At 36.1% G+C, this 25,206-nt stretch overlaps 1 protein-coding gene across 2 annotated transcripts in view; it reads left to right on the top strand.

Annotated features, from left to right (window-relative positions):
- The window catches only part of CEP85L (centrosomal protein 85L), a 108,361-nt gene extending 88,930 nt beyond the window's left edge, over positions 1-19,431 (top strand). Inside the window, exons 11-13 of one of the 2 annotated variants that reach the window (XM_074333489.1) lie at positions 10,521-10,628; positions 12,750-12,981; positions 17,149-19,431. In XM_074333489.1, coding sequence (XP_074189590.1) covers positions 10,521-10,628; positions 12,750-12,981; positions 17,149-17,312 — 504 coding nt within the window. In that variant the 3' untranslated portion in view covers positions 17,313-19,431. The remainder of the gene's footprint in view (positions 1-10,520; positions 10,629-12,749; positions 12,982-17,148) is intronic. The other variant, XM_074333490.1, reaches the window with a different exon arrangement.
- The last annotated feature ends 5,775 nt before the right edge of the window (positions 19,432-25,206 follow it).

The following is a 25,206-nucleotide window of genomic DNA, read 5'->3' as shown; positions in this document are numbered from 1 at the left end:
AGAGAATAATCTTTAATGTACATGTAAGCCTGTTGCATGCACGTCATAGTTGTTGCTTAATTAAAATGTTAGAAAAATATGTAAAAGATAGATTTAAATAACTTTTGAAAAATCAGTTCTTTGTGTCTAAGGTAGAGAGTTGCAGTAAGGTAGTCAGCTCATTGAATCATGAAAGAATATTCTTGAGCCTGTGTTGAGTGGTCACCAAACCTGTATGGATATTCAAATTCTTTGGGATGTTTTTAAAATATAATTTCTGGGCCCCATTATGGACCTAATGAATCAGTATCTCTGGGATAAAGCTTGAAATATGTATTCTTAGCAAGTTCCCCAGACGGTTCTTTCTTACAGCCTGGCAGCAGTCCTCGTTCTGGATCTTGGCTTGCCTTTCCAGTGTGGAACCCCTGCCCCAAAAACTAACACAAGGGCAATCAGGGCCCCAGGAATCTCAATGGTACTGCACCTGAGGTAAAACCCCGTCCCATGAAGGAGCCTGAGCAAAGGGAGCCCCCACTTTTTGCTGTACTTGCCTGGAACTTGGCCTCAGCTATAGGTACTGAGGGCAGGATGAGAAATGCTGATGTTCTGCCCCTCCTGGGAAGATAGTTCTCCAACCGGAAGTTGGGTGGAACTTCCATCTCACTGAACTGTGAGAGTGCGGATGGAGTGGATTTTGTTTCAGATATCACAGATTTGAGTTGTTCTCACAGAGTTTTGGTAGATTTTCTTGGATATATGTGTTTCTTCATTTGCTGTATGCCCTTAGGACCATTTCCAGAAACTTTAAATGTGTTTTTTTTAAATAATTTTCACTAGGGAGAGTCTGAGGAGCTCCACATGCCATCATACTGGAGGCAGAACTCGCAGTCAGATTGTTTTTAAAGTTATATCTGGTAGCAAGATGACAGTTAACTTAATGAAGGAATTTGAGCTGTACAAATATGACTACCTATGACTCTTGGGATTTGTTAATAGGCAGATAGCTAAGGTATTGTCTGCACACACACTGCATAATTTTTACAATACTTTACAAGGTTGGAAATTCTGATGAATTTGGAGCTTAGAAAGGTTGAATAACTTACTTGTGATCACACGCATGTAAGCTGTGGATCCAGAACCTAGTTTTATCTGACTCCAAAATCTTACACTGTTTAACTCGCCTTTCTCTCTCTTTTATTCCCACTGTTTATTTTAATAAATAATAAGTGGGAATTATTATTATTCCCACTTATTCATTATTGAGATTTAATTGACATATGGCGTTATATTAACAGTTTAAGTTTGAAACATAATTTGTTATTTTTATGTATTCTAAGATGATCACCACAATAAATCTAGTTTACATTCATCACTACATAGTTACAAATTTTTTTCTTATGATGAGAACTTTTAAGATCTACTCTTAGCAACATTCAAATATACAATACAGTATTATTAATTGCAGTCACCATGTTTTACATTATATCCCCAGGAATTATAACTGGAAGTTCATACCTCTTACCCCGTTCACCTATTTTACACACCACCCCCTACCTCTGGCAACCACAATCTGTTCTCTGGTAGCTGTCTATAATACTATAAGTATCTCACTTTGTATAATGCCCTCAATGTCTATCCATGTTGTCACAAATGGCACGATATTCTTTATGGCTGAGTAATATTCCATTGTATGCCTACCACATTTTCTTTTTTCTTTTTTTTTAATTTATTGGGGTGACAATTGTTAGTAAAATTACATAGATTTCAGGTGTACAATTCTGTATTACATCATCTATATATCCCATTGTGTGTTCACCACCCAGAGTCAGTTCTCCTTCCATCACCATATATTTGATCCCCCTTACCCTCATCTCCCACCCTCCCACCCCCCTTACCCTCTGGTAACCACTAAACTATTGTCTGTGTCTGTGAGTTTCTGTTTCTCATTTGTTTGTCTTGTTCTTTTGTTGTTTTTGGTTTATATACCACGTATCAGTGAAATCACATGGTTCTCTGCTTTTTCTGTCTGACTTATTTCGCTCAGCATTACACTCTCAAGATCCAAATATAGGTATTTGGATCACAAATGTTCCTATATCATCTTTTCTTACCGCCGAATAGTATTCCATTTTGTATATATACCACAACTTCTTTATCCATTCATCTATCGAAGGACATTTTGGTTGTTTCTATGTCTTGGCCACCGTAAACAAAGCTGCAGTGAACATTGGAGCACATGTGTCTTTATGTATAAATGTTTTCAAATTTTTTGGGTAGATACCCAGGAGAGGGATTGCTGGGTCATATGGTAATTCTATTCGTAATTTTTTGAGGAACCTCCACACTGCCTTTCATAATGGCTGCACCAGTCTCCATTCCCACCAACAGTGTATGAGGGTTCCTTTACCTCCACAGCCTCTCCAACACTTGTTACTATTTGTCTTGTTGATGATAGCCATTCTGACTGGGGTGAGGTGATATCTCATTGTGGTTTTGATTTGCGTTTCTCTGATGATTAGTGATGTTGAGCATTTTTTCATATGTCTATTTGTCATTTGTATGTCCTCTTTGGAGAAATGTCTCTTCAGGTCGTCTGCCCATTTTTCAATTGGGTTGTTTGTTTTTTTGTTGTTGAGTTTCATGAGTTCCTTGTATATTCTGGATATTAGCCCTTTATCGGAGGCACTGTTTGCAAAAACCTTCTCCCCTTCAGTTGGTTGCCTCTTTATTTTGTCGATGGTTTCTTTTGCTGTGAAGAAGCTTTTAAGTTTCATATAGTCCCATTCGTTTATTTTAGCTTTTACTTCCATTGCCTTTGGAGTCAAATTCATAAAATGCTCTTTGAACCCAAGGTCCTTAAGTTTAGTACCTATGTTTTCTTCTATGCAGTTTATTCTATCAGGTCTTATGCTTAAGTCTTTGATCTATTTGAATTAATTTTGGTACATGGTGACAGATAGCAGTCCAGTTTCATTCTTTTGCACGTAGCTATCCAGTACTCCCAGCACCATTTATTGAAGAGGCTGTCTTTCCTCCATTGTATGTTTTTAGCTTCTTTGTCAAAAATTATCTGTCCATATTTATGTGGTTTTATTTCTGGGTTCTCAATTCTATTCCATTGGTCTGTGTCTGTTTTTCTGCCAATACCATGCTGTTTGGATTATTGTAGCCCTGTAGTACAAGCTAAAGTCAGGGAGTGTGATACCTCCAGTATTGTTCTTTTTTCTTCAGATTGCTTTGGCTATTCAGGGTCTTTTGTGGTTCCAAACGAATCTGATGATTTTTTGTTCTATTTCTTTAAAAAATGCCTTTGGGATTTTGATGGGGATTGCATTAAATCTGTATATTGCTTTGGGTAATATGGCCATTTTAACTATGTTTATTCTTCCAATCCATGAGTACGGAATGTCTTTCCATTTCTTTGTGTCTTCTTCAATTTCTTTCAAAAATGTCTTATAGTTTTCAGCATATAGGTCCTTCACATCCTTGGTTAAGTTTATTCCTAGGTATTTTATTCTTTTTGCTGCAATTGCAAAAGGAATTGTTTTTTGTGTTTCTTTTTCTGATATTTCATTGTTGGTATACAGGAAAGCAATGGACTTTTGGACTCAAAGTGAAAAGGTGGAAATTGACACTCCAAGCAAATGGTCCCCTAGTATAATTGTTTTGGTCAATTTCTCCCTTTAGTTCTGTTAGTAGTTGCTTGGTATATTTCGGTGCTCCCTGATTGGGGGCATAAATATTGATGACTGTTATGTCTTCTCGTTGTATAGTCCCCTTTACCATTATGAAATGTCCATCTTTGTCTCTTGTTATCTTTTTCACCTTGAAGTCTGTTTCATATGATATCATTATGGCTACACCTAATTTTCTCTGGGTACCATTTGCTTGTAGTGTCAATTTCCACCCTTTCACTTTGAGTCTATGTTTGTCCCTGTAGCTGAGATATGTCTCTTGCAGACAGTATATGGTTGGGTTTAGTTTTTTGATCCAATCTGCTACTCTGTGCCTTTTTATTGGTGAGTTCAGTCCATTTACATTTAGGGTGATTGTTGATATGTGAGAATTTCCTGTCATTCTATCTTCAGTTTTCTGGTAAGACTGTGTCTCCATTGTTTCTTTGTCTTTTTGTCGTTGTCTATTATTTCTGTGTGATGGTATTCTATGATGTTTCCCTCTGTTTCTTCTTTTATTACAGTATGTATTTCAGTTCTGGATTTTTCTTGAGTGGTTACCCTTAATTTTATGTAAAAGAAAGTTTGATATTTAGAGTATTCCATTTTCTTCAGCATGCTTACTTTCTCCATTCCCATATTCCGGTTCAGGCCTTTTCTCTCCCCCTTTTTATGCTTTGGTTGCCGCAAATTGTCCCTGTTGATGGTGGTCGAATAGCCTCCTTTAGTATTTCTTGTAGTGCAAATAGTGAATTAGAAAATTCCCTCATCTTCTGTATGTCTGGAAAGGTCTTTATTCCTCCTTCATATCTAAAGGATATCTTTGCTGGATATATTATTCTTGGCTCATAATTTCTCTCTTTCAATAGTTTGAATATTTGGTTCCACTCCCTCCTGGCTTGTAAAGTTTCTGCTGAGAAATCTGATGATAATCTAATGGGCTTTCCTTTGTAGGTCACCGTTTTCTTTTCCCTGGCTGCCTTGAGGATTCTTTCTTTGTGGTTGATTTTAGACAGCTTCAATACAATGTGCCTCGGAGAAGGCCTGTTGGGATTGAGGTAATTAGGTGTTCTATTTGTTTCTTGGATTCGAGGATCCAGTTCTGTCCACAAGTTTGGGAAGTTCTCATCGACAATTTGTTTGAATATATTCTCTGTTCCCTTCTCTCTTTCTTCAGCTTCTGGTATGCCCATTATTCTTATATTGCCCTTTCTGATGGAGTCAGAAAGTTCTTGCAGAGTTGTTTCATTTCTTTTAAGTCTCAAGTCTCTTTCTTCTTCCATTTGTGTAATTTCCAGGTTTCTATCTTCGATGTCACTGATTCTTTCCTCCATCTGGTCAACTCTACTACCTAAGCTGGTTATTTCATTCTTAATTTCTTCTATTGAGTTCTTAATCTCCAGAAATTATATTTGGTTCTTTTTTAAAATTTCAGTCTCTTTCATAAAATGCTCATGTTGTTCTTTGATTGTGTTTCTGAGTTCATTAAACTGCCTTTCTGTGTTTTCTTGCATCTCGTTAAGTTTTTTGAGAACTGCAATCTTGAATTCTCTGTCATTTAAGTCACATATTTCCATATCTTTAAGTTCCTTTTCTGGAGACTTTTCACTCTCTTTCCGAGCTGTCTTTTTGCCTTGGTTATTCATGGCAATTGCTGACTTATTATTTCTCTTCCTAGACAGCTACAGGAGTGGCTTCTGCAACAGGTTGATAGGAAGAGGTCTTTCTTTTGTTTTCCAGTACTTGTTGGTAGAATGTTTTATTTTCTCTCTGTCTGCAGCCTTTTTTTTCTCTCACACATGATAGTGCTATGTTTTCTCTGCACTATTCCAGCTTTTTACACAATGTGTGGGATTCCCTGGGAGATGGGCTTCTCCTCTGTTAATAGTTCGCCTGGGTCACAGGGCCCAGTGTCCCGGTGGGTATGCGGAGAGCTTTTGGTGTTCCAAAGCTCTTCCAGCTCCAGATTCAGAGCCCGTATGTTTCAGCAGTTCTGTTTACTCCTGCAGGGATCTGCCCAGATAGGTGGGACCAGGGGTAGGGTGAGTTGTGAGAGGTGGCCCAGAGAAATGGCGGCGACCACCACCACAGCCGGTCCTGCTTCCACAGCTCCCTCCCCTTTGCCGGAACTAATTGGGCTGTGAATCTGTGTCTGCGGTCCATAGTTCTAAGAACACAAATATTCTGTTGTTTTGATCTGACACTGCTACTGTTCTGTTTCTAGCACCAGGCAGGTGGGGGCGGGGCGAGCTCTGGGAGGGTAGGGCGGGGGCGGCTAGTCTCAGTGCCCAAGGCTTCCATTCTCTGCTTGGCAGTGAGGGCTTAAACCACTGTTTTCAGCCTTCTTCCCTCAGTCTTTGCTCCGAGGTCTCTGTCGTGAGTGTTGGGTTCAGCTGTGTTATATGCTGTCCCCTCAGCCCTGTGGGCCATAAACGGAGCCCTAGCAGTCCGAGTTCTTCCCTCTCCCGCAGCTGCGGTAGTTCCGGATGCAGCGAGCTCCGAGCACGGAGCTAGGTCTGCGTCCTGCGCCTGCCCGGCTCCATCTCCACACTTCTCCCTTCCCTCATCCCCCGCTTGTGTGATTCGCCCACCTTTAAGTGAATTCAGTAGTGGGCCTCTTCTCTTGCCTGTCTGCTGTGCAGGGAGTCCTTTGTGGAGTTATTGTTGTTCGATTAGTTGTAAATTCCAGGGGAGTTTTACAGAGGCTCACCTCACGCCGCCATTTTGATGATGTCTCCCACACTTTATTTCTTGTGTATTCATTAACAAAGTGTTGTTATAGTTATTTCTACTACTTTTGTCTTTTAAGCCTTCATACTAGCTTTCCACCACTTTTACAACATTAGATTATTTTGAATTTTACTATATATTTAACCTGTACCAGTGAGATTTATACTTTTATGTTATCAATGAGTGCCCTTTCATTTCAGGTTAAAGAAGTCTCTTTAACATTTCTTGTAAGATCAGTTTAGTGTTGAAGTATTCCTTTAGGTTTTGCTTGTCTAGAAAACTTTATTCTTCAATTAGAAAGGACAGCTTTGCTGGGTAGAGTATTCTTGGTTGGCAGTTCTTTTCTTTCAGCACTTTGAATACATCGTGCCACAACTTTCTGGCCTGGAAAATTTCTGCTAAAATTTTTCTGATAGTCTCATGTGGGTTACCTTAGATATAACAAGTTAATTTCTCTTTTGCTGATTTTAAGATTCTCTCCTTGTCTTTAACTTTTACCAATGTAATTATAATGTGCTTTGGTGTGGGTCTCTTTGGGTTCCTCTTTTTTGGAAATCTCTTGGATTTGGATATCTGCTTCCTTTCCCAGGTAAGGGTAGTTTTCAGCCATTAGTTCCTCAGGTAAGTTTTCTGTCCCTTTCTCTTCTTTCTTCTCCTTGTGGGACCTCTATAATGCAAATATTGGTTTGTTTGATATTGTCTCTTAAGCTATCTTTACTCGTTTGCGTTCTTTTTTTCTTTTTGCTACTCTGATTGGATAAATTCTAGTGCCCTGTCTTTGAGTTCACTTATCCTTTCCTTTGAATCATCTAGTCTGCTGTTGAGCCTTTATTGTATTTTTTCAGTTCAGCTGTTGTATTCATCAGGTATGTAACTTCTATTTGGTATTTTCTTATATTTTCTCTCTTTGCTGAAATTGTCATTTTGTTCATGCATTATTCTCCTGACTTTGGTGAGCATCTTTATGACTGTTATTTTGAACTCGTTATCAAGTAAATCACTTATCTCTGTTTCATTAATGTCTTTTTTGAGGTTTATCTTGTTTCTTTCTTTGGAACATATTCCTTTGTTTCTTCATTTTCCTTGACTCTCTGTGTTAGTTTCTATGTGTTAGATAAAAAAGAGGCACTTCTCCCAGTCTCAAAGGAATGGCCTCATGTAGTAGACGAACTGGCTCTTAATTCGTTTTTTTAAAGGCATTGTGAGAAAATATTATTCAAAATATGCATCTTCCTTATTAATGCTTTCTAGATACCATTATTATCTTATTAAACATGCTACTTATTAATTGGTATTTCTTATGATAGTAACACTGTGATCTTACCTTTTATGTATAGTTACATACACTGTTATAAAAATAGTGTGCTTGTGTTGATAGAATCATAGCAATATGAAACCTTTCAGCTGTTCTCAGTAATAAATTTAAAATGATTGACTTATGCCTTGTTTCTACATAATTGAAGTGTGTATAAATTTTAACCAAAAAAATCTCAGAGGAACTTGCTTTTTAAGGTAATTGTTGTTGTCTGATTTACTTAACTAGACACAGTAAATTTAAGACCTGTAATATAAATCCTATTAAAGATACAGACATGTTAGTAGACTAGTATATAAAAATTGGACAAAATACCTTGTTAGATAGAAATCATTTTTCCATTTTACAACCTAGGGATAAGTTTAGTTTTTTGTGATATTTATGTATGTTAAGGTTTATTTTAAAGATGCAAATTATTTTCGAAAATATTGTTTATCGTATTTCAAAAAGGGGGGGTTGTTTCTTTTCTTGAATTCTGTATCTGTGCTTCACTTGTGATCTTACCCAGTCTCATGGCTTTAAATAATAATGCATGTGCTTACTCCTCCATACTTTTTATCTCCAGCTCGTAATTCTCCCAACCTTACAATTTGTATGTCCGGTTGCCTACTTAACATCACGACTTGACATATCAGACATAAAATGTCCCAAACTGAATTTATTATCCCTGTCACCAAAATATAATAAACACTATTACACCTTCCATATTTTCTATCTCTATAAATGGCAAATCTGCCTTTCCATTTAATCAGTCAGAAAGCTTAGACTTATTCTTGACTTCTCTCTTACCTCCCATTTGTGAGCAAATCTTTTACCTTCAAAATATACCTAGCATCTGGCCCTTTCTCCCAACATCTACTGTTGCCACCCTGGTCCACGCTATCTTCATTCTTTATCTAGATTATTTCTTCTTGTGTCCACCCTTGCTTGCCTACAGTCTAGTCTCATGCACCTGAGTGACCTATAAACAAAAATCAGATCAAGTTATATGTCTTCACAGAACCCTTCATTGGTTCCTCATTTTCTCCAGAGTAAAAATCAAAGTTCTTACACTGGCTTACAAGGCCTTACCCAGTCTGTTCCCCACATTGCCTTCCTTCTCTGAATTTATCTTTTACTAATTTTTGCCACCCTAACTCTCTTACTTTTCTCAAACACAGAAGTTACCCTCTGTCTCAGAACCTTAGCACTTACCGAAACCCACTCTCTGGGTATCTGTGAGACAGACTTTCACCTCCTGCAAGCCTTTGCTCAGTTGTCACCTTTTTCACGAGCCCTTACTCTACGCTTTTGAAATTCCAGTCCCCTTTCTTCACTGATTTAAATTTAGTCTTACATAGGAAATTATTAATCAGATTTACTAGGTAATAGTCACATTCAACATGAGTTTAAATTGGTAAAAATATAAAACATTATAATCTCCTAGAGAATTATATTACAGCATTATCAAAATACCTTTTGGTTTCAGTTTTCATTATTAAAATGTGAGATTTAGAGTAGTTTATCTGTGGTGCCTTTTCTCTACAATTTTAATAAAATAGTCACAAATCTTAAGCAAATTTAGGGTGAATTTTGAATTCCAGCACAATAATCCTGTCATGCCAGTAAGCATTGATCTTTATCTAGGTAAATCCTCATATATCATTCAATCAAATGGTTTTGATGCGGTCAAATGGAGTTACAAAGGAATTTCATTCAGTATTCAAAAATACATGTGTCTTTGTTCTGTGAGATTCATTTTTGTAGAATATAAGATAAGTTTTCTCTAGAAGGAAATGTACTTACTATAGGGCTTAATTCATTTGTATTCAACTTTTGAGTTATAAAATGTAATCTTTATTTTGAGTTTAGCAGACAAATGAAAGTAAAACACAGCAAGGTTGAATATCTGTTGTTGAGAAAACTGTTTCATATTTATAAACTCTTGTCTCAATTCATGGTGACACCTCTCCTCCCTTAGGACATCCAGAGATAATGTGAGGGGGAAAAAACCTTCATAGTGGATCGTTCGCTATTTAGGTGGTCAGCATTCCACCTAAATATAGTGCTGAGGAGAAAAATATGAATTCTCTTCTCAGGTCATATATTTATTTATTGATCTCATAGTTTAACAAGAAGAAAAATGTTGATAGAAACACCTAGAAATCACTGGTGACTACAAGGTTTATGGCAAGTTTTTCTTTGATGTGTAACTGAAAATCAGACTTATAAGCTGAAATGATCCAAGTACTCTTAAAATATCCTCTATGCTGCTTTGGTGTAATCAAGGTTTCCTTACAATAGTGTTGTGTCTGAGTAATTTGTAATTTTATAATGGAGTTCAGAGAGAGATTAGTTTACCAAAATCCCATAATAGGCCTTTGCCCTGAATTCAGCATCATATTCACTTGGAATACTATACACTGAGAAGGGTATTTTGCTGTGTTTCAAATGACAGAAAATAGAGGTAGCTTTAAGATCTTAATATCTCATATCTTAAGATAATGTAAAAAAAGATACAGATTTGCTAATACATTCCAAATACATGAACAAAGATGAATTAGTAAAATAAGAACTGCTTGTAATATAGCATTATACAGCAGCTTTAGATTTAACATATTTTACCCAGCTTAAAAATTTCTTGGTAAGGATAGTATTTTTTTCCCCCTTTGTAGTCATCCACTCCAGAAGTAATGTCGGTTGATTTAAAAGTGAATGCTTCATCTTCCAAGGGGCTGGGGAGGATAAATCTAAAGGATTCGGAGCCAGTATTCCTGGTTACCTACCTGACAGCATTTTCCTTTCAGTGTTAACATGCTTTGTTTTCCAACTCTGTATTCCAGTCTATGCAAGGGAAACTTTCTAAAGAAAAACTGACCACTCAAAAGATGATGGAAGAACTGGAAAAGAAAGAAAGAAACCTGCAGAGATTAACAAAAACATTACTTGATGTGAGTAGAAGAAATTCAGATTACTTTCAAAGGATGATTCAGTACCTATTTAAGTTAAAGCAATGCTCATTTTGTACATATTCATATAACATTTTTAGTTGAAGATTTGATTTTGATTTGTTAGTTAATTAAATCCATTAGGTTTCTTACTAAAATTATAATAAAAAAGGCAAACTTATTTTTTTTATGTCTTTAGAATACAATTTCATAGACTTTACTACAGCAAAGTCAAATGTGAGATAGAGATTAGGTCCCAAAGCCATCTAATGAGGCATAAATCGAATATAAACAAAATTACCCTTGGAAATATTTAAGGAAGGTGCAGTGTTGACACTGTCATTGGAGCAGATCACATTTTTTTCATTTAATTATGAGATGAAATACTTGGCTTGCATTTAAGGACATGTTATACAAATAATACTCAATTTTTTAACTGTCATCATGCCATTTTACCTCTTAAGTACTTCAGAATGCATCTCCAAAAATAGGGACATTTTCCTACATAACCATATCACCATTGTCACACCCAAATAAGAAAAACATTCCTTGATATTTGATGTCTATATTAAAATTTCCCCACTTCACAAATGTTTTTATAATGACTTGAAAACAACATTCTGTAAGGACCATGAGTTGCACTTCATTTTGTCTTATAAATCTAAGGTCCCTTTCTTCTCCCATGTTAGTGACTTGTTGAGAAAACTGGGCCTATTGTCTTACAGATTTGTAGATGGTCAGGTCTTCTAGATTCGTTTAATTGCTTCTTCATTATGTCATTTATCTTGTTCTCTACCCCCTCTATTTCTTATAAGCTAGAAGTTAGAGCTAAGAGTATCATTAGATTCAGGTCAAGCATTTTTTTTTGGCATGAATGCTTTAGGTGTATTTACATTATCAAATTATATATGTTTGGTTATCCCACTGTAAGTTACACAAATACTGATCTCACTGGGTTAAGCTGGTGGCAGACGGATTTTTTTCCATTGTAACAGGAGAGACTCTGCAAACAGCACGTAATCTGTGGGTAATACTTGGGCAACTGTTGAATATGCAGTTTGCCAGCACCCTTTTCTTTGGTGGCTTTAGTATCCAACAGTGATCATTGTCTGAATCGTAAGATGATTAAAAGAATGGTATTTTTTCTAATTATATTTACTAGCTGTCATTCATCTATAAAAAACAAATATTTTCCTCATCAATACAAGCTTTTTTGGTTATTCTAAAATACATTCCTAAATAGAAATATAGTTAAACTTACCTCTCATTAGCAATTTTCAGGATGAGGAGTAGATACCCTACTTCCCTGAAAATAAGACCTAGTCGACAGTCAGCTCTCATGCGTCTTTTGGAGCAAAAATTAATATAAGACCCGGTCTTTTGTTATATTATATAAGACCGGATCTTATATTATAGTAAAATAAGACCGAACCTTATATTAATTTTTGCTCTAAAAGACGCATTACAGCTGATTGTCCGGCTAGGTCTTATTTTCAGGGAAACATGGTAGTGACAATTTTTGGGATAATGTAGGGGTAACATTTCTTGGATATAATAAATCATGAGTTCATATTGATACTTCCAATTCAAATTTAACAACTCAGAGATATTCAGAGATATTTCCTTTTTTGATTTTGTACTTGTATTTCTTTTTCTCTTACATTGAAAATTTTGTTTCCTATTAACATAATATCATATTTTTTTCTCAATATACAAAAAATGGTCACACAATAACTAAATCACTATTGCTGATAAAACTACAGGATGAGGTTTAAAGTTTTTTTGTAGTTCTTTTTGTTCTTGGGATAAATCTTGTTATAGAAAAATGCATACACAACCAAGATTCTCATTATGTGAGAATGAGAGTCTTCTAGAAGCTAAGACTGTTTGGATTGTTTCCTCTCTTAGGTTTACCCTAGGAAATCCATGGCACAGAGGAACCATATCTACTATTTTTTCTGTTTTTTTCCTACTCTGTATATGCAATTAAATTTGGTTAATATGCATATAATATGACTCCACTGTTTTGTTTATAGACTTGGAGGAAAATGTTAACCTGCATGGCTTTTGAGTACCTTCCCTGAGTTCTAACCACCAGATTTTTGTTTTCTCTATCCGTTGCAGAACCAAAGACAAACAGATGACACATGCTCTTTATTGGATCAGGGCCATGAAGCAGACCAATCCAGGCAGCAGACAGTTCTTTCAAAACGGCCATTGTTTGATTTGAGTGTGATTGATCAGCTGTTCAAGGAAATGTCCTACTGTTTATTTGACTTGAAGGCGTTGTGTAGTATTCTTAATCAGCGTGCTCAGGGCAAGGAGCCTAATCTTTCATTATTGCTGGGAATCAGATGTAAGTGGGTGATGACTTGTCCCTATGGTATTGCTTAACAATTAGAAACCTGTCTTCATGAATCAGGAACTCCTGACTGCATTTCCTCTGTTTTTAATCTCCTTTCCTCCTTAGATTTATAAATCTGAATCAGTCTGGGTCTTTGAATACTTGTTATTACTTCATTGCTAGAACTTACTTCACTATACTTACAGAAATGAGCAGGGGCATAATTGATATGGAATGCCACTTGCCAGAATGCTTACACATCTGCCTGTGTGGATGAGCTATTCTGAACCTGTTAATACGTGACTGGAGTGATATTAGTTAGGTGTGATTTCCTGCTTTCTCTTCTAAAAACAATAATTCTATATGCTTTCATGTGGCAGTTGTATAAATTAGTGACCCAGCCATCTGTCCACTGATAAAATATTGGGGAAAAAAATACTCACTAGCTTTCCTATGTAGTGTATGTTCTACAGCAATTGCTTTAATGTAAATGCCAGTGCTGTCACATGAGCCTGTTTCCATGGCCTACAGACCTGTCGCTCTTGTCATGCATACCTGCTGGCTTTGTCCCTGTCAGTGTGACACCCACCCATTTTGCCTCAGTTCTACCTTTGTCTGCACATAGTTGTGAGAGCTGCCACAGAAATAACCAAGTGTCCCTTCCTTTCTGTGCTGCTGTTGCAGGAACACTCATCTGTGCATGTGGTTCTAACTTATTATATTATTGACTTCTTGGTCTCTTTTTAATACAGAAGAAAGGGACTTCAGTTAGGAGATATGAATGAAGTAAGACCATAAGGTTTATACACCAACATGTTGTATTGAGTAATTACCTAGTAACACAGTAAAATGTGACTACTGTGGGAACTAGTTTTGTTTCCAATTTTTTAAAAAAGATCCCACCGTCTTGCATCATCATAGTTATTTTGGCAAACCAAATATGGAATAATCTTGATTAAAATATATTACTTGTTAAATGAAACGTAACTGTGCTCGGGGATCTCGGCAGAATTTTCCCCTCTACTTCAGAGGTGTGTTCACATATATGCGTGTGGGTATGTAAAAAACATTTTAAAGTATATTAGCTCTCTCAGTACATGTTTATTAAATACTTTTTATAGGCCAGGCACTAAGGTGCTGATAATGCAGATAATTTGAATACAGCCTTGCTTACACATTAGCCAAATTATTAGAACATTGTGATAAGTACTGTGAGTGAGATGTGGACGAGGACAGTGGGAGCACAAGAGAAAAGAAAGCCACCTACGTCCAGCTGGTACGGGCTGCGAAGGCTCCACGGAGTAGTGGTGTGGGCTTCAGTCCTAAAGGAGGAGAAGTTTGACAGGTGAACAGGAGGCGGTTTAGTTAGCAGTGATCTCTTGGAACAAGAAGCAAAAGCTCGCTCTCAGAAGATCCATTTTCCCCAACATTTTAGGTCATCCTTTCAATTGTTTTGTAAACTTTTACATTTTTACTCTTTTATATAGTATTTTGTTAACTTTTTCAGTAATAGGATAAGAGTGCTATCCTAATAGGAATAAAGGGAGATTTGAGAACCCTGCCACTTCACCGCCCAATATATATATACTCCAGGCTTGAAAATTTAATCCCAGAGTTCTTACCTTATGGTTTGGCATTGTCAAAATTAGGCCAGCCAGCTAATTTGTCAAAAACCACTTGATCTCTTCCTTCTGCCTCTGTAGCCTGTGTGTAGGCCATCAACAATACCTCACTGTGCTTGTTTATGAAAGTATATGTATATTATTAAGAATAAGCCACTATTCCTTGCTCCCTCCCTTCACTATCTTACAAGGTTATTCAGGGTAAGGGAAATAATTGGATAATTGAACCCTTATCTCATCATTCCATGGATTATCTGTTGACACTGTTCACCCTTCCTTCTTAAAACTCTCTGCTACCATGGTTTCCATGACATCATTCTCTAGGTTCTGCTTCTACCTTTATGACCGCTCAGTCTCAATCTTCTGTGGACTTTTCTGCCACTTAAATATCTGTGTCCCCCAGAAACATTTTGCTGTTGTTTTTTTGTTTCTCTTTTTATATACTTTCTCTGCGTGATTTTATCCATGTCCTGTTGTGTTCTGTTATCACTGTAACTTTGACCCATACAGACATTTATCTCCTATTTGCCTAGAATGTCCCTTTTGAGCACCTGATAATATTGAGCTGTGCATTGGAATCAGCTGTTTCATAGGCATCACAGACCCAGTATATCCGAAAAAGAACCACTTGATCTCTTCCTTCTGCCTCTGTAGCCTGTGTGTAGTAGTAGGCCATCAACAATACCTCACTGTGCTTGTTTATGAAAGTATATGTAAATTATTAAGAATAAGCCACTATGCCTTGCTCCCTCCCTTCACTATCTCACAAGATTATTGAGGGTAAGGAAAATAATTGGATAAAAAGTGCTATTGAAAGGCAAAGTAGTGTTTGTTGTATTTCAGCTGAAACTTTCAGCAGGAAAAGAAATGTGTAATTGAATTTCCTTTGTTGACCTGAGAAATCGGGAGCATTCTCTTTGGTTGTTAGTGAAGCATGCAGGTGTGTAAGCAAAATTACTCTTACTCTCATTCATACTATGATATTCTGTCACACTTGAGATAAGGTGTTCTAATTATTAATATCTGGTTGTACATAGGAAAGAAATATTAAGGTTTAAAGTCTGTAATAGTCAATGGCTTATAATTAATTAAAACATTTCATACAAAGAAAGAATATGCCACTATATCCATTATTTTTGCTGACCTTAGCATCTAGCGTAGTACCGTGTTTCCCCAAAAATAAGACCTAGCTGGACAATCAGTTTGAATGCGTCTTTTGGAGCAAAAATTAATATATGACCCGGTCTTATTTTACTATAAGACTCGGTATAATATATAATATAATGTAGTGTAATGTAATGTAATACCGGGTCTTATATTAATTTTTGCTCCAAAAGACGCATTCGAGCTGATTGTCCGGCTAGGTCTTACTTTCGGGGAAACACGATACTTGGATCATTGCATGTGTTCAGTTAGTGTTTGTTAAAATAACAAATGGCTCCAATAAGCTACCAGTGCAAATCAAGTTGTAGTGTAAGGAAAGATTTCTTTTACAATCACTGGCTCCACCTGCTTTTATGTTGAAATATGCTGACAAAGAGAGGAACTGGAGTAAATAATTAAAAGTTATCTGACTCAGGGCCTCACTCTCAGTTATTCAGCCATTGGGCACCTAGCTATCAGTCGGATTCAATTGTTTGGGATTGTAGGGTCCCACACACACTTTCCATATATTTTGAAAATTATGTTTTTATGCCAATACCCCCACTTTGCAGTCTATAAAAATTTAAGATATTACCCCTCATTACACAAATGATTTTCAGATTTTTGTTAAATGGGAAGAACTGAGTGCTCTAGTTGAACTTGAATAAAGTTGTTAAACGATGCTCTTTTCTTCTTCTGGAATATTGTCATCCATTAAACATGTTGAATTCGTGCTTTACTGTATGAATTTAATGCATTTTAATTAGCAAAATTTAAAAGGACTAAGTAGATAAGATATATTTAATATTAAATGATGCATAATTTTTCCTTGTTAAATATTTTTTATTTTTCAGTTATAGTTGACATACAATATTATATGAGTTTCAGGTGTACAACATAGTGATTAGACGTTTATATAACTTATGATCACCCCAATAAATCTAGTACCCATCTGACAGTATACATAGTTATTACACTGTTATTTTGTTTAAGTTTTTTTCAATTAAAGTTGACATTCAGTATTATTTTATATTAGTTTCAGGTGTACAGCATAGTGGTTAGACATTTATATACTTGACTAAGTGCTCCCCCCCAATTTGTCTAGTTACCCACCTGACACTGTACATAGTTACTACAGTATTGACTGTATTCCCTGTGCTGTACTTGACATTTCCTTCACTGTTTCGTATCTACCAATCTGTACTTCTTAATCCCTTCACCTTCTCACCTAGCTCCTCACATCCCCATCCTCCAGGCAACCATCATTTTGTTCCCTGTAGAATGATGCGTAATTTAAACCTGAGCCTGACTGGTATTCAGTATATAGCATTATATTGCCAATGATAATTAAGTTGAAAATCCTAAAAAATGTTCAAAAAACGTGAGACTTTCTCTCCATATTTTATCTCCACAGCACTGAACTGTTCAGCTGAAGAGACTGAGAATGACCACAGCCCAGAAACACTCACTAAAAAACTGTCAGATGTATGCCAGTTACGGAGGGACATAGATGAATTAAGGACTACAATCTCAGACCGCTATGCTCAGGACATGGGAGACAGCTGCGTTACTCAATGATCAAGTGTTGGTCCCACAGCAATAATGACCCGTGTTAAATGCTGCTGTGTTATAGTTCTTCGCATTTCTTTTTAGGAGCCATATTGGAAAGTTGCTAATGACATACGACTTGCACATAGGGTTTTGTGTGTGGGTGTGTGGATTTTTTTGGGGGGAAAGAGATGTGAGGCAGTCTCAAAGGGGCTTACCTAATCAGGACAAAAATCAAATTACCATTTGAAAATGTGATAAAGTGTATAAGAAAAAAAAAATTCTGTATTCTCAAACTACTGATTGTAGGACCAAGCTGTGAACAGTGCCCTTCAGATACAGGGGGTAGGGTTTCATTTTATCCTATGTGATTTTGTATGTGTGTGTCTGTGTGTGTGTGTGTCTGTGCACGTGTGTGCACACACGCTTGTGTTTATTCACAAAATTATAAGGATTTCTAGGGTCAAAGCAAAGCTTCTGAGAAAGGCACACACTGTTTATTCTTGTATTTCTTTTCTTTCATGTAGAAGCTTGTGTTGTACTTTGGGGTTTTCAAAGGCTGGCTGAACAAGAGTTCCAAAAGCAGGCAAGTGTGCTAATAATAGTACAGAAGGCAAAACCATTGTATTTTGAACAACCACTGTGCTGAGATGATGAGGTTGTAGGGTTGGGTCGATTTTAGTACTGTGTGTGTGTGTGTGTGTGTGTGTGTGTGTGTGTGTGTATATATATCAGCTATTTTTCCGGAGTGATTGTGGATTGCCTTAGAGGTGTGAAATTTTGATGTGGTAATCTTTTTCACTAACATATAATTTGTATATTACAAGGCAGTTAACATAATTTGAACTAATTTTAAAATGTCCCTTATCATTTACAGTTTTTTACTTATATATATTAATGTAAACAAAGCCATATATAATTAATGCAAACCTTCTAAGGCCTCCTTTCATTATTGTAAAAGAAAGATTAACAGTAACTCTGGAACAATAGCTTATTTATCCAAATCTCAAATGTTTACGTTTTAACAGTTTTATATCTGTTTTAAAGTTGAAACTACTTTAAGAAAAAATCAACCTGTTTTCTTTATATCTGAATTATCACTAGCATAAAACAAAATCTAAATCAGGTGATACTCAATTTCTTTTATTAGGTAAACTACATTAAAAACAGGGTTTTTTGTAGAACACAAATTTGGTCAGGTTAGTTTTACTGGAGTACAGGATTTCACCATGAAATGCAACCAAGTTATAAGTAGACATGCAATCATTTAAGCTTCCAAATGAACATTTCCCTGTTTTCATTGGTATTTTGGAAGGACTATATATTTTACTGCCTTCAGAGCATTCATTACATTCTTCTGAATATACCTCGTTATGGCAAATATTGTCCTTTACAAATTGGTTTGTTTTCTTGATGCAACCAAGTGTTATTTAAATCAAGATTAAATAAGAGGTAGAAGGAATAAGGGTTGTGAATCAAGCAGGATAATACTGTTTTGGGCAACAACAACTGTTTTCTTGTCAGGCTTACATACTGATACAAAGATTGCTCCGAGAAAAGGTTTTTCTTAAATATTTTCAGCAGTGAAAACATGGGGTAAGGCCTTCAAGGAAACTACCCAGGAAGACATTCAGTTCAGAATTTGGCTTGCATACAGCATTAATAAGTTATTTTATAGTTATATTTCAACAATCAGTTATACCATATATTAAGGACATCAGATTTTCCTTCTGTTCAGTGCCTAAGTCTTTCTTGCTCTTCTTACTTCTTAGGAACAGGGCACTAAGAAATCAGTGCACTGTAGTGATTCTGCATCCCAAGGTCCTTAGCCTAGTAAGGAGGGACTTAGTCACTGGTAAGCACCTGGCTTTCTGAAACATTTCATACAATGTGGTCATTTGTCTTTTATGGTGGTTTGAAAACATTCAGGGAGGAGTAAATTTGTACTCAAAATCTGATACAAAGAATTCTGCCTGTAAAAATATCTGTAAAAATAGCTCTTTACAATAAAGAAGATAATAGCATCTAAAAGAGGTAAGCCACCAGTGCAACACATGTTTTTACATTCTCTTTGAATAGGATGACCAACCTCCACATTTTGGAAATAAAGGCTCCCTAAAATATAGTACTAATGGGCAAAAAAAAAAAATCACTGATTTGAGTCACTAAGTTAAATGTCTTAACTTAAATGTCTCCTAGGTTTTTAGTATATGTTTTGAGGTTTTATGGTTATTGTTTTAAACAAACTTTTGGTCATGTGTGTCAATCTACTGTAGATACATTTTTGTTTTGTAGCTTAATTGTGATAAAATAGTATTTTGTTAAAATAAGTTTTCTAAAACTTAACAGAATTGACATATCTTGAGGTAAAATTTTTTTAACTTAGTAGGACATTAACAAACTACTGCTAATGTATTTCAGTTTCTAAAATGTATACTCTCCATAAAAAAGGGAATTAAGATGTGATAGTTTAAGGATAACCTTGAATTACAAAATGTAAACTTTTAGAGTCTGGAGTTTTTGAAGGGACCTAGATAATAAATAGATAGCTTTGGAGGATATTTTTTGGGGAAATTAAACTAGTAGTATTCTAACTCATCAGTATTTAATTTTTATTTTTCAGAAAATTCCCCTCTCCCAGAATAACCTTTTGTGTTAGTTTGAACTAGGATGTTCTTGGGTTATTACAGTGGTATATAGGTCTGAGATGAAAATTAACCTAATTTTAAAGTAAATCTATTTGAAAATTTCCTTAGATATGAAAACTTTCAAATTATGCTTTTGTGAATTAACTGTCTTCTGAAGAAGTATCTTATGCAGTATTAACATTTATTATTAGTCTTCTAGTTTTTGAAGTTGAGCTTATTCTGCCCCAGTAACATTAAAACAGGGATAAAGGAGCAAGTGTCTCAATGAAAGATCCAAATTGTGCAGATTAATGGCACAGAGGTTATCTTCTCATTTTATGTCAGAATAAAAGGATGACTTTGGTTAAACTGTTAGTAAATTTTTCAGTGACCTAATTTTAAAAAGCTTAAATATGGACTAGGTAAGTCATGCCTGAATTTTTCTTTTAATAAGTATGGCCCCTTTTTATATTATAAATAGGATTCAATATTTAATGTTAACAGTATTATATTTTAGTGAAATTTATTTTGGTTGTGACAGTTTATTAAACTGAATTAGATTTCTTCAGTAGCTTATTAGAGATAATCTCAAGGGCTGGAAAGTGGTATTAAAATGGATATTGTACATTTCTGACTTATTAATGAGCTTATAAATTATATTGTTATAGTTCAGTACTTATTAATAGGAGTCTCTTAGAGGATGTTTTTAAAGGAACTATTTTATTGGGAAAACATGCTTTCACTATCAGTAGTAGTTCAGTGAATAACATAGCAGCTGAGAACTTGGATTTTACTTTTACATAGTATAGTTCATGTCAGGCATACCTTTAGTTTGGGTTATTGGCATTCTCTTATGTAGATTTCTGTCATTGTAGATATGTAATTACGATAATAAGCAATTCTCGTAACCATGCTTACTCAGACAGCATCATTTGAAACTGCCGGTAGCTATAGCTCTCAGAGCCAAAGTTAATTGATTTCATTTCCATTTTTAACAGTTCTTTTCAGTGTTCACAAAACAAGAAAAACTGTTTGTTATAAAGAGTATAATTTCCAGTTTCACCCCAAAATGCCATCGTGGTATTTTGCTATATGGTAATATTATGCATTTAATCACGAAGGGGGAGCGATTTTGGATGTTTGAATTTTTTTCTTATTTAAAGAAATGTTGAGTATATTAAGAATGTAGTTTGAAATCTTTAAGTAATTAACAACACTATTGCAGCTGCATACAGAGAGAACCTTTGTGCCTTTTTGCCTGCAGTAAGCATTCATTTCTGTTTTACATGTGCTATAAGAATGTTGATGATTAGTGCACCCTGTTCTTCTGTAAATAGACTGATTAAGGAATTTCTTTAAAGCAAGGAGCAGTTTTTCATTACTAGGTAGAGAACTTAGTAAACATGAAAGGAGGTATCAGATATGTCTTTGGAGCCCAGCCTTTTCCCACTATAGTGAACAGGAAACTCCTTTGAAATGTCATTTGTGTGTATATGTGTGTACATATATGTATAAATAGTTATTTAAATACATAAATATAAAATTCAGCATCACGTTGGTGTGATGATAGGAAATACTAAGGTGCTAGGTGGTTCCATGTAAAGCACAGCGGAGTGTGTAATCAGTCGCTGGGACTGGTTTGTAAACTTAGGTTCAGTTTGAACCACCCAAAATACCTCACGTGTAAATACAGTGGTCATGACTTAATTGAAATACAGTTATTGTAAAAACAATGTGAAGCCACTGGTTGGCTTATGCCTTCTAATCTCATTCTTGCCTCTTTTTTTGTAAAGGGGTTGTTTTTTGCTTTTGTTTTTTCAGTAGGGTTTACAGCTAGAATTTGGAATGCCAAAGTTCTATTTATTAAATTAAAAAAAAAGTTTTCAATATTAATGGCTAAGTATTTTTCCACTGGACTATTATTGTTTGTTGATGTTGGAATTTGTATTTACAGAGAAATAAATTTTTTATAAAAAGATTCATGTCTTCCAAGTGCCTAGTTAATATAAGAATGTATCTGAAATTTTCAAGCTCTCCTGAATTCTCAGTAATAAGAATATGCTGACTTGACTTTTAAGTAAAATCTTTGTATAAACACACAAGAGAATGTTTGACTAGAACATGAAGACGTCTGCTTTAAGTCTGTCTTACAATTTCTTTTTGGTTACTGAAAAGCTTTTTCTCAAGGCCTTCCCATGAAGGGTGCTGAAGTTTTCTGATCATAGGTGCTGTAAATCCGAAGTCATTTAAGCTAGTAGTGCTATGTCCCCCTTTTGAATTTCTAAAATCCCTATTTATATCAAGAGTGTTTTCTACTTTCCAAGAGACAAAATCTGGTTTTAGTTTTGCGTATTGCTGAAAAGTTGGGTTGGGAAGTCAAATCCTTGTTTCCCTCCTTCTAATCAAAAGTTGAAACCTTATTGAAACATGTATATATGTGACCTTGTGAAAAGGTTGTGCTATGCAGGACCTGGCCATCTTGGCTTTGATGGTTTGCCAGCCGCAGCCCAGAGATGCCCTGTGGATGGCACCCTGGGTCCTTGTTCTGACACATATGGCCTCCATGTCTCTAGGAAGTTGGTTAATATTTAGCTGAGCAGTATTTGCTTCCAGTCCAGCTAACTTGGCATTGCTCTGTCAGAGCCTTTAACGAGGCATCTAATTCAGTTAACAAAAGGAGCACTTTGAAAATCATGCATCACAGATGATTCATGTTGAAAGTATCTTAGCAATAAAAGCAGAGTGGATTAAAATCCTAAAGTGACTAGTGAAGAGTTTCTCCTGCAGGATGAAAGCTATAATTATTTTTGATCTGGTTAAAAAAATATATTTTGATGGGACAGTCAGCAAAGAGCTTTGAATAGGGTACATCCGGTGATTCTGCCAGTAGTTTGAGCTGCTCTTTATGCCAAATCCCCAAACAGAACCACTCTATGTAGAAATGCAGAGGACTTGGTTAAAAAGAGTGTGAAATACGTTGTTAGTGGACAAAACGGCAGAGTGTGGATCACTTTACAGACGAAGAAAACTGTTACTTGTCTGTGAAGACAGTCTCCTTGATTTCGGGGACATTCCAGTTTGGAGACTGCAGTTATGATAAAAGGTTTTTAAAATGTTTAAACAAAATTGCTGTCCCTGACAAAAATTCAGTGTGACAAAAAGAAAAATCTTTCCATCTTAGCCAACCTGTTTTCACTTAAACACAGTCTCACTTTACAATCTCTATTGACTCCTCATAATGGAAGTTTTAAACTAAACATACACCTACCCTGTAATCTGGAAATTCCACTCTAGATGTTTAATCGATATAAACATACGCCTAAAAAGAAACTTGTAGACGAATGTTTACAGCAGTTTTATGTATAATAACCAAAATCTGGAAATAGTCTAGGAGTCTGTCAATAAGAGCTCTCTACCCAGAGTTGAAAAACAGCCTTCTTCTACAATCTTGGGTTCTAATTGATTGTGGCATATATTCTATATGCTTTTTGAAAATGGAGTAAAGTTTAATACACAAGGCAGTGGAGAGTCAGAGTTGGAAAACAGACTTCCTGTTTACTAGAGGTATTTTTGTTTACACTTCCCTCTGGAATATTGTCCTTTGTCATGCTGCCACCTGTGTTCTGCGAGTCTCCACAATTCATGTGAAGAGCTTGGTCTCATACTTTCTGAAACAAAAAGAGCTTTTTATGCCATTGTTGTTTGGCTGCTGGTCTCCCACTAGACCTTGAGTTCTTTCAGAGCAGGCACCTTCTTTTATTAAACTTTGCGTTCAATGAGCAACGAGGATATATGAACCTCTAGAGATGTGCAAATATGTCCTTAGTCCAAGCAAGCAAAAACTATTTCCAAGGAGAAAACGTGCCATTTAAAGAATAGCTCCCCTGGGGGATGTGTGGAGCTTTTAGTGAAAGAGGGATACAATGATAATCTTCCTGAGGCAAATTCCAGTTTCTTTGATTTCTTGGATCTCCTATTAGTCTCTCCTGTGACCACTATCTTGGCCTTCTGTAGGTCCAGGCCACAGGACTGGACAGTTATTTCTCAACTCCAGTGCTCCTAGAGCATAGCAGTCTCACGAGGCTTTTGGCCAGCTGGGTAGGTTTTGTAAAGGCAAATCCAAGGTCTGGCTTAGAAGAGGGATACAATATCATCTTTAAAAGTTGAATGCATTTGCATCTAACTTAAGTTGGAGAATGCATATATGTGCTAGTTTGGAGAATAACTTAAACAAATAGTATAGCTGGCATCCCTTCTAAGCAGGAAGCAAGGTAATTTAATTTATATTTTTTATTCCTATATTGATTATAAAACAAGTGGTTAAAGTTGTTTAATGGCCCATGATGACTGAAAAACAGTGCACAGGCAGTGTGACTTCTTCGTTTATCATTGCTGTCATCATCCAGCAGTGGAGCATGTGCCCACTAAGTACAAGGACCTTGCATAAATTATCCCATTTCTTCCTTTATATAACGCTCTATGAAGTAGGTGCTATTATCCTCATTTCATGCAGATTGGAGCACAGAGAGGTTTAATGTCTTGACCAATTCGGAACAGCTTGGTAGAGGCAGAGCTGTAATACCAACCAGGCCTCTAAAGCTGGACTCTGAACCACTCACTAGACTTGCTTCTGTTTTGTGCTCATAATTAAACCCTCCTTCCCAAACCTGCTTACTCATTGTGTTTCTCGGTTTCTGTAAGTTGCACCTTCATTCCAAGAATCCGTTCTTTTGATTTCTTCCTCACATCCCCATCCATATTAATTTCCTGTTGCCTCCATAACAAATTACCACAAACTTACTAGTTTATAACAACACAATTTACTTATAATTCTGTAGGTTAGAAGTTCAAAGTGGGTCACACTGGGCTGCAGGACTCAGGCTGAAACAAGGCAGACAGCAAAGGATGCAGCGAAATGAGGGCTAATATTTGCCCATCAGTCCTTCTGGGGCAAGAGTGGACAAGAAGAACAGATCAGGAGAAGAAAGAATAAAGCAAAAGGCCCGTGCAGGACTCAGGAATTCTGCATTACTGAAAAGAGGAGTGCTTGCTTCTTTTTGATGTGAATGAGAGATGATGGGATTGCTTATTCCAAACATCCATCATTATTCCTCAACTAGTGAGTCACGCTTCTGTGTTAAACATTTTGCTCACCCTGCAATTCTCTTTTAATATGTAGAGTTTGTTTTTCGAGCACTTTTAAGTTTACAGAAAAGGCACAGAAAGTAGACCTCTCCCTCTGCCTCTGTAGGCAGTTTCCCCTACTAACATCTTGCATTAGTGTGGTATGTTTCTTA

This window comes from Rhinolophus sinicus, linkage group LG05 (assembly GCF_036562045.2).
Source record: "Rhinolophus sinicus isolate RSC01 linkage group LG05, ASM3656204v1, whole genome shotgun sequence".
Taxonomy (NCBI): Eukaryota; Metazoa; Chordata; class Mammalia; order Chiroptera; family Rhinolophidae; genus Rhinolophus; species Rhinolophus sinicus.
Note: the sequence above shows the minus strand (reverse complement) of the source record. Positions and strands in the feature narration are given on the sequence as shown.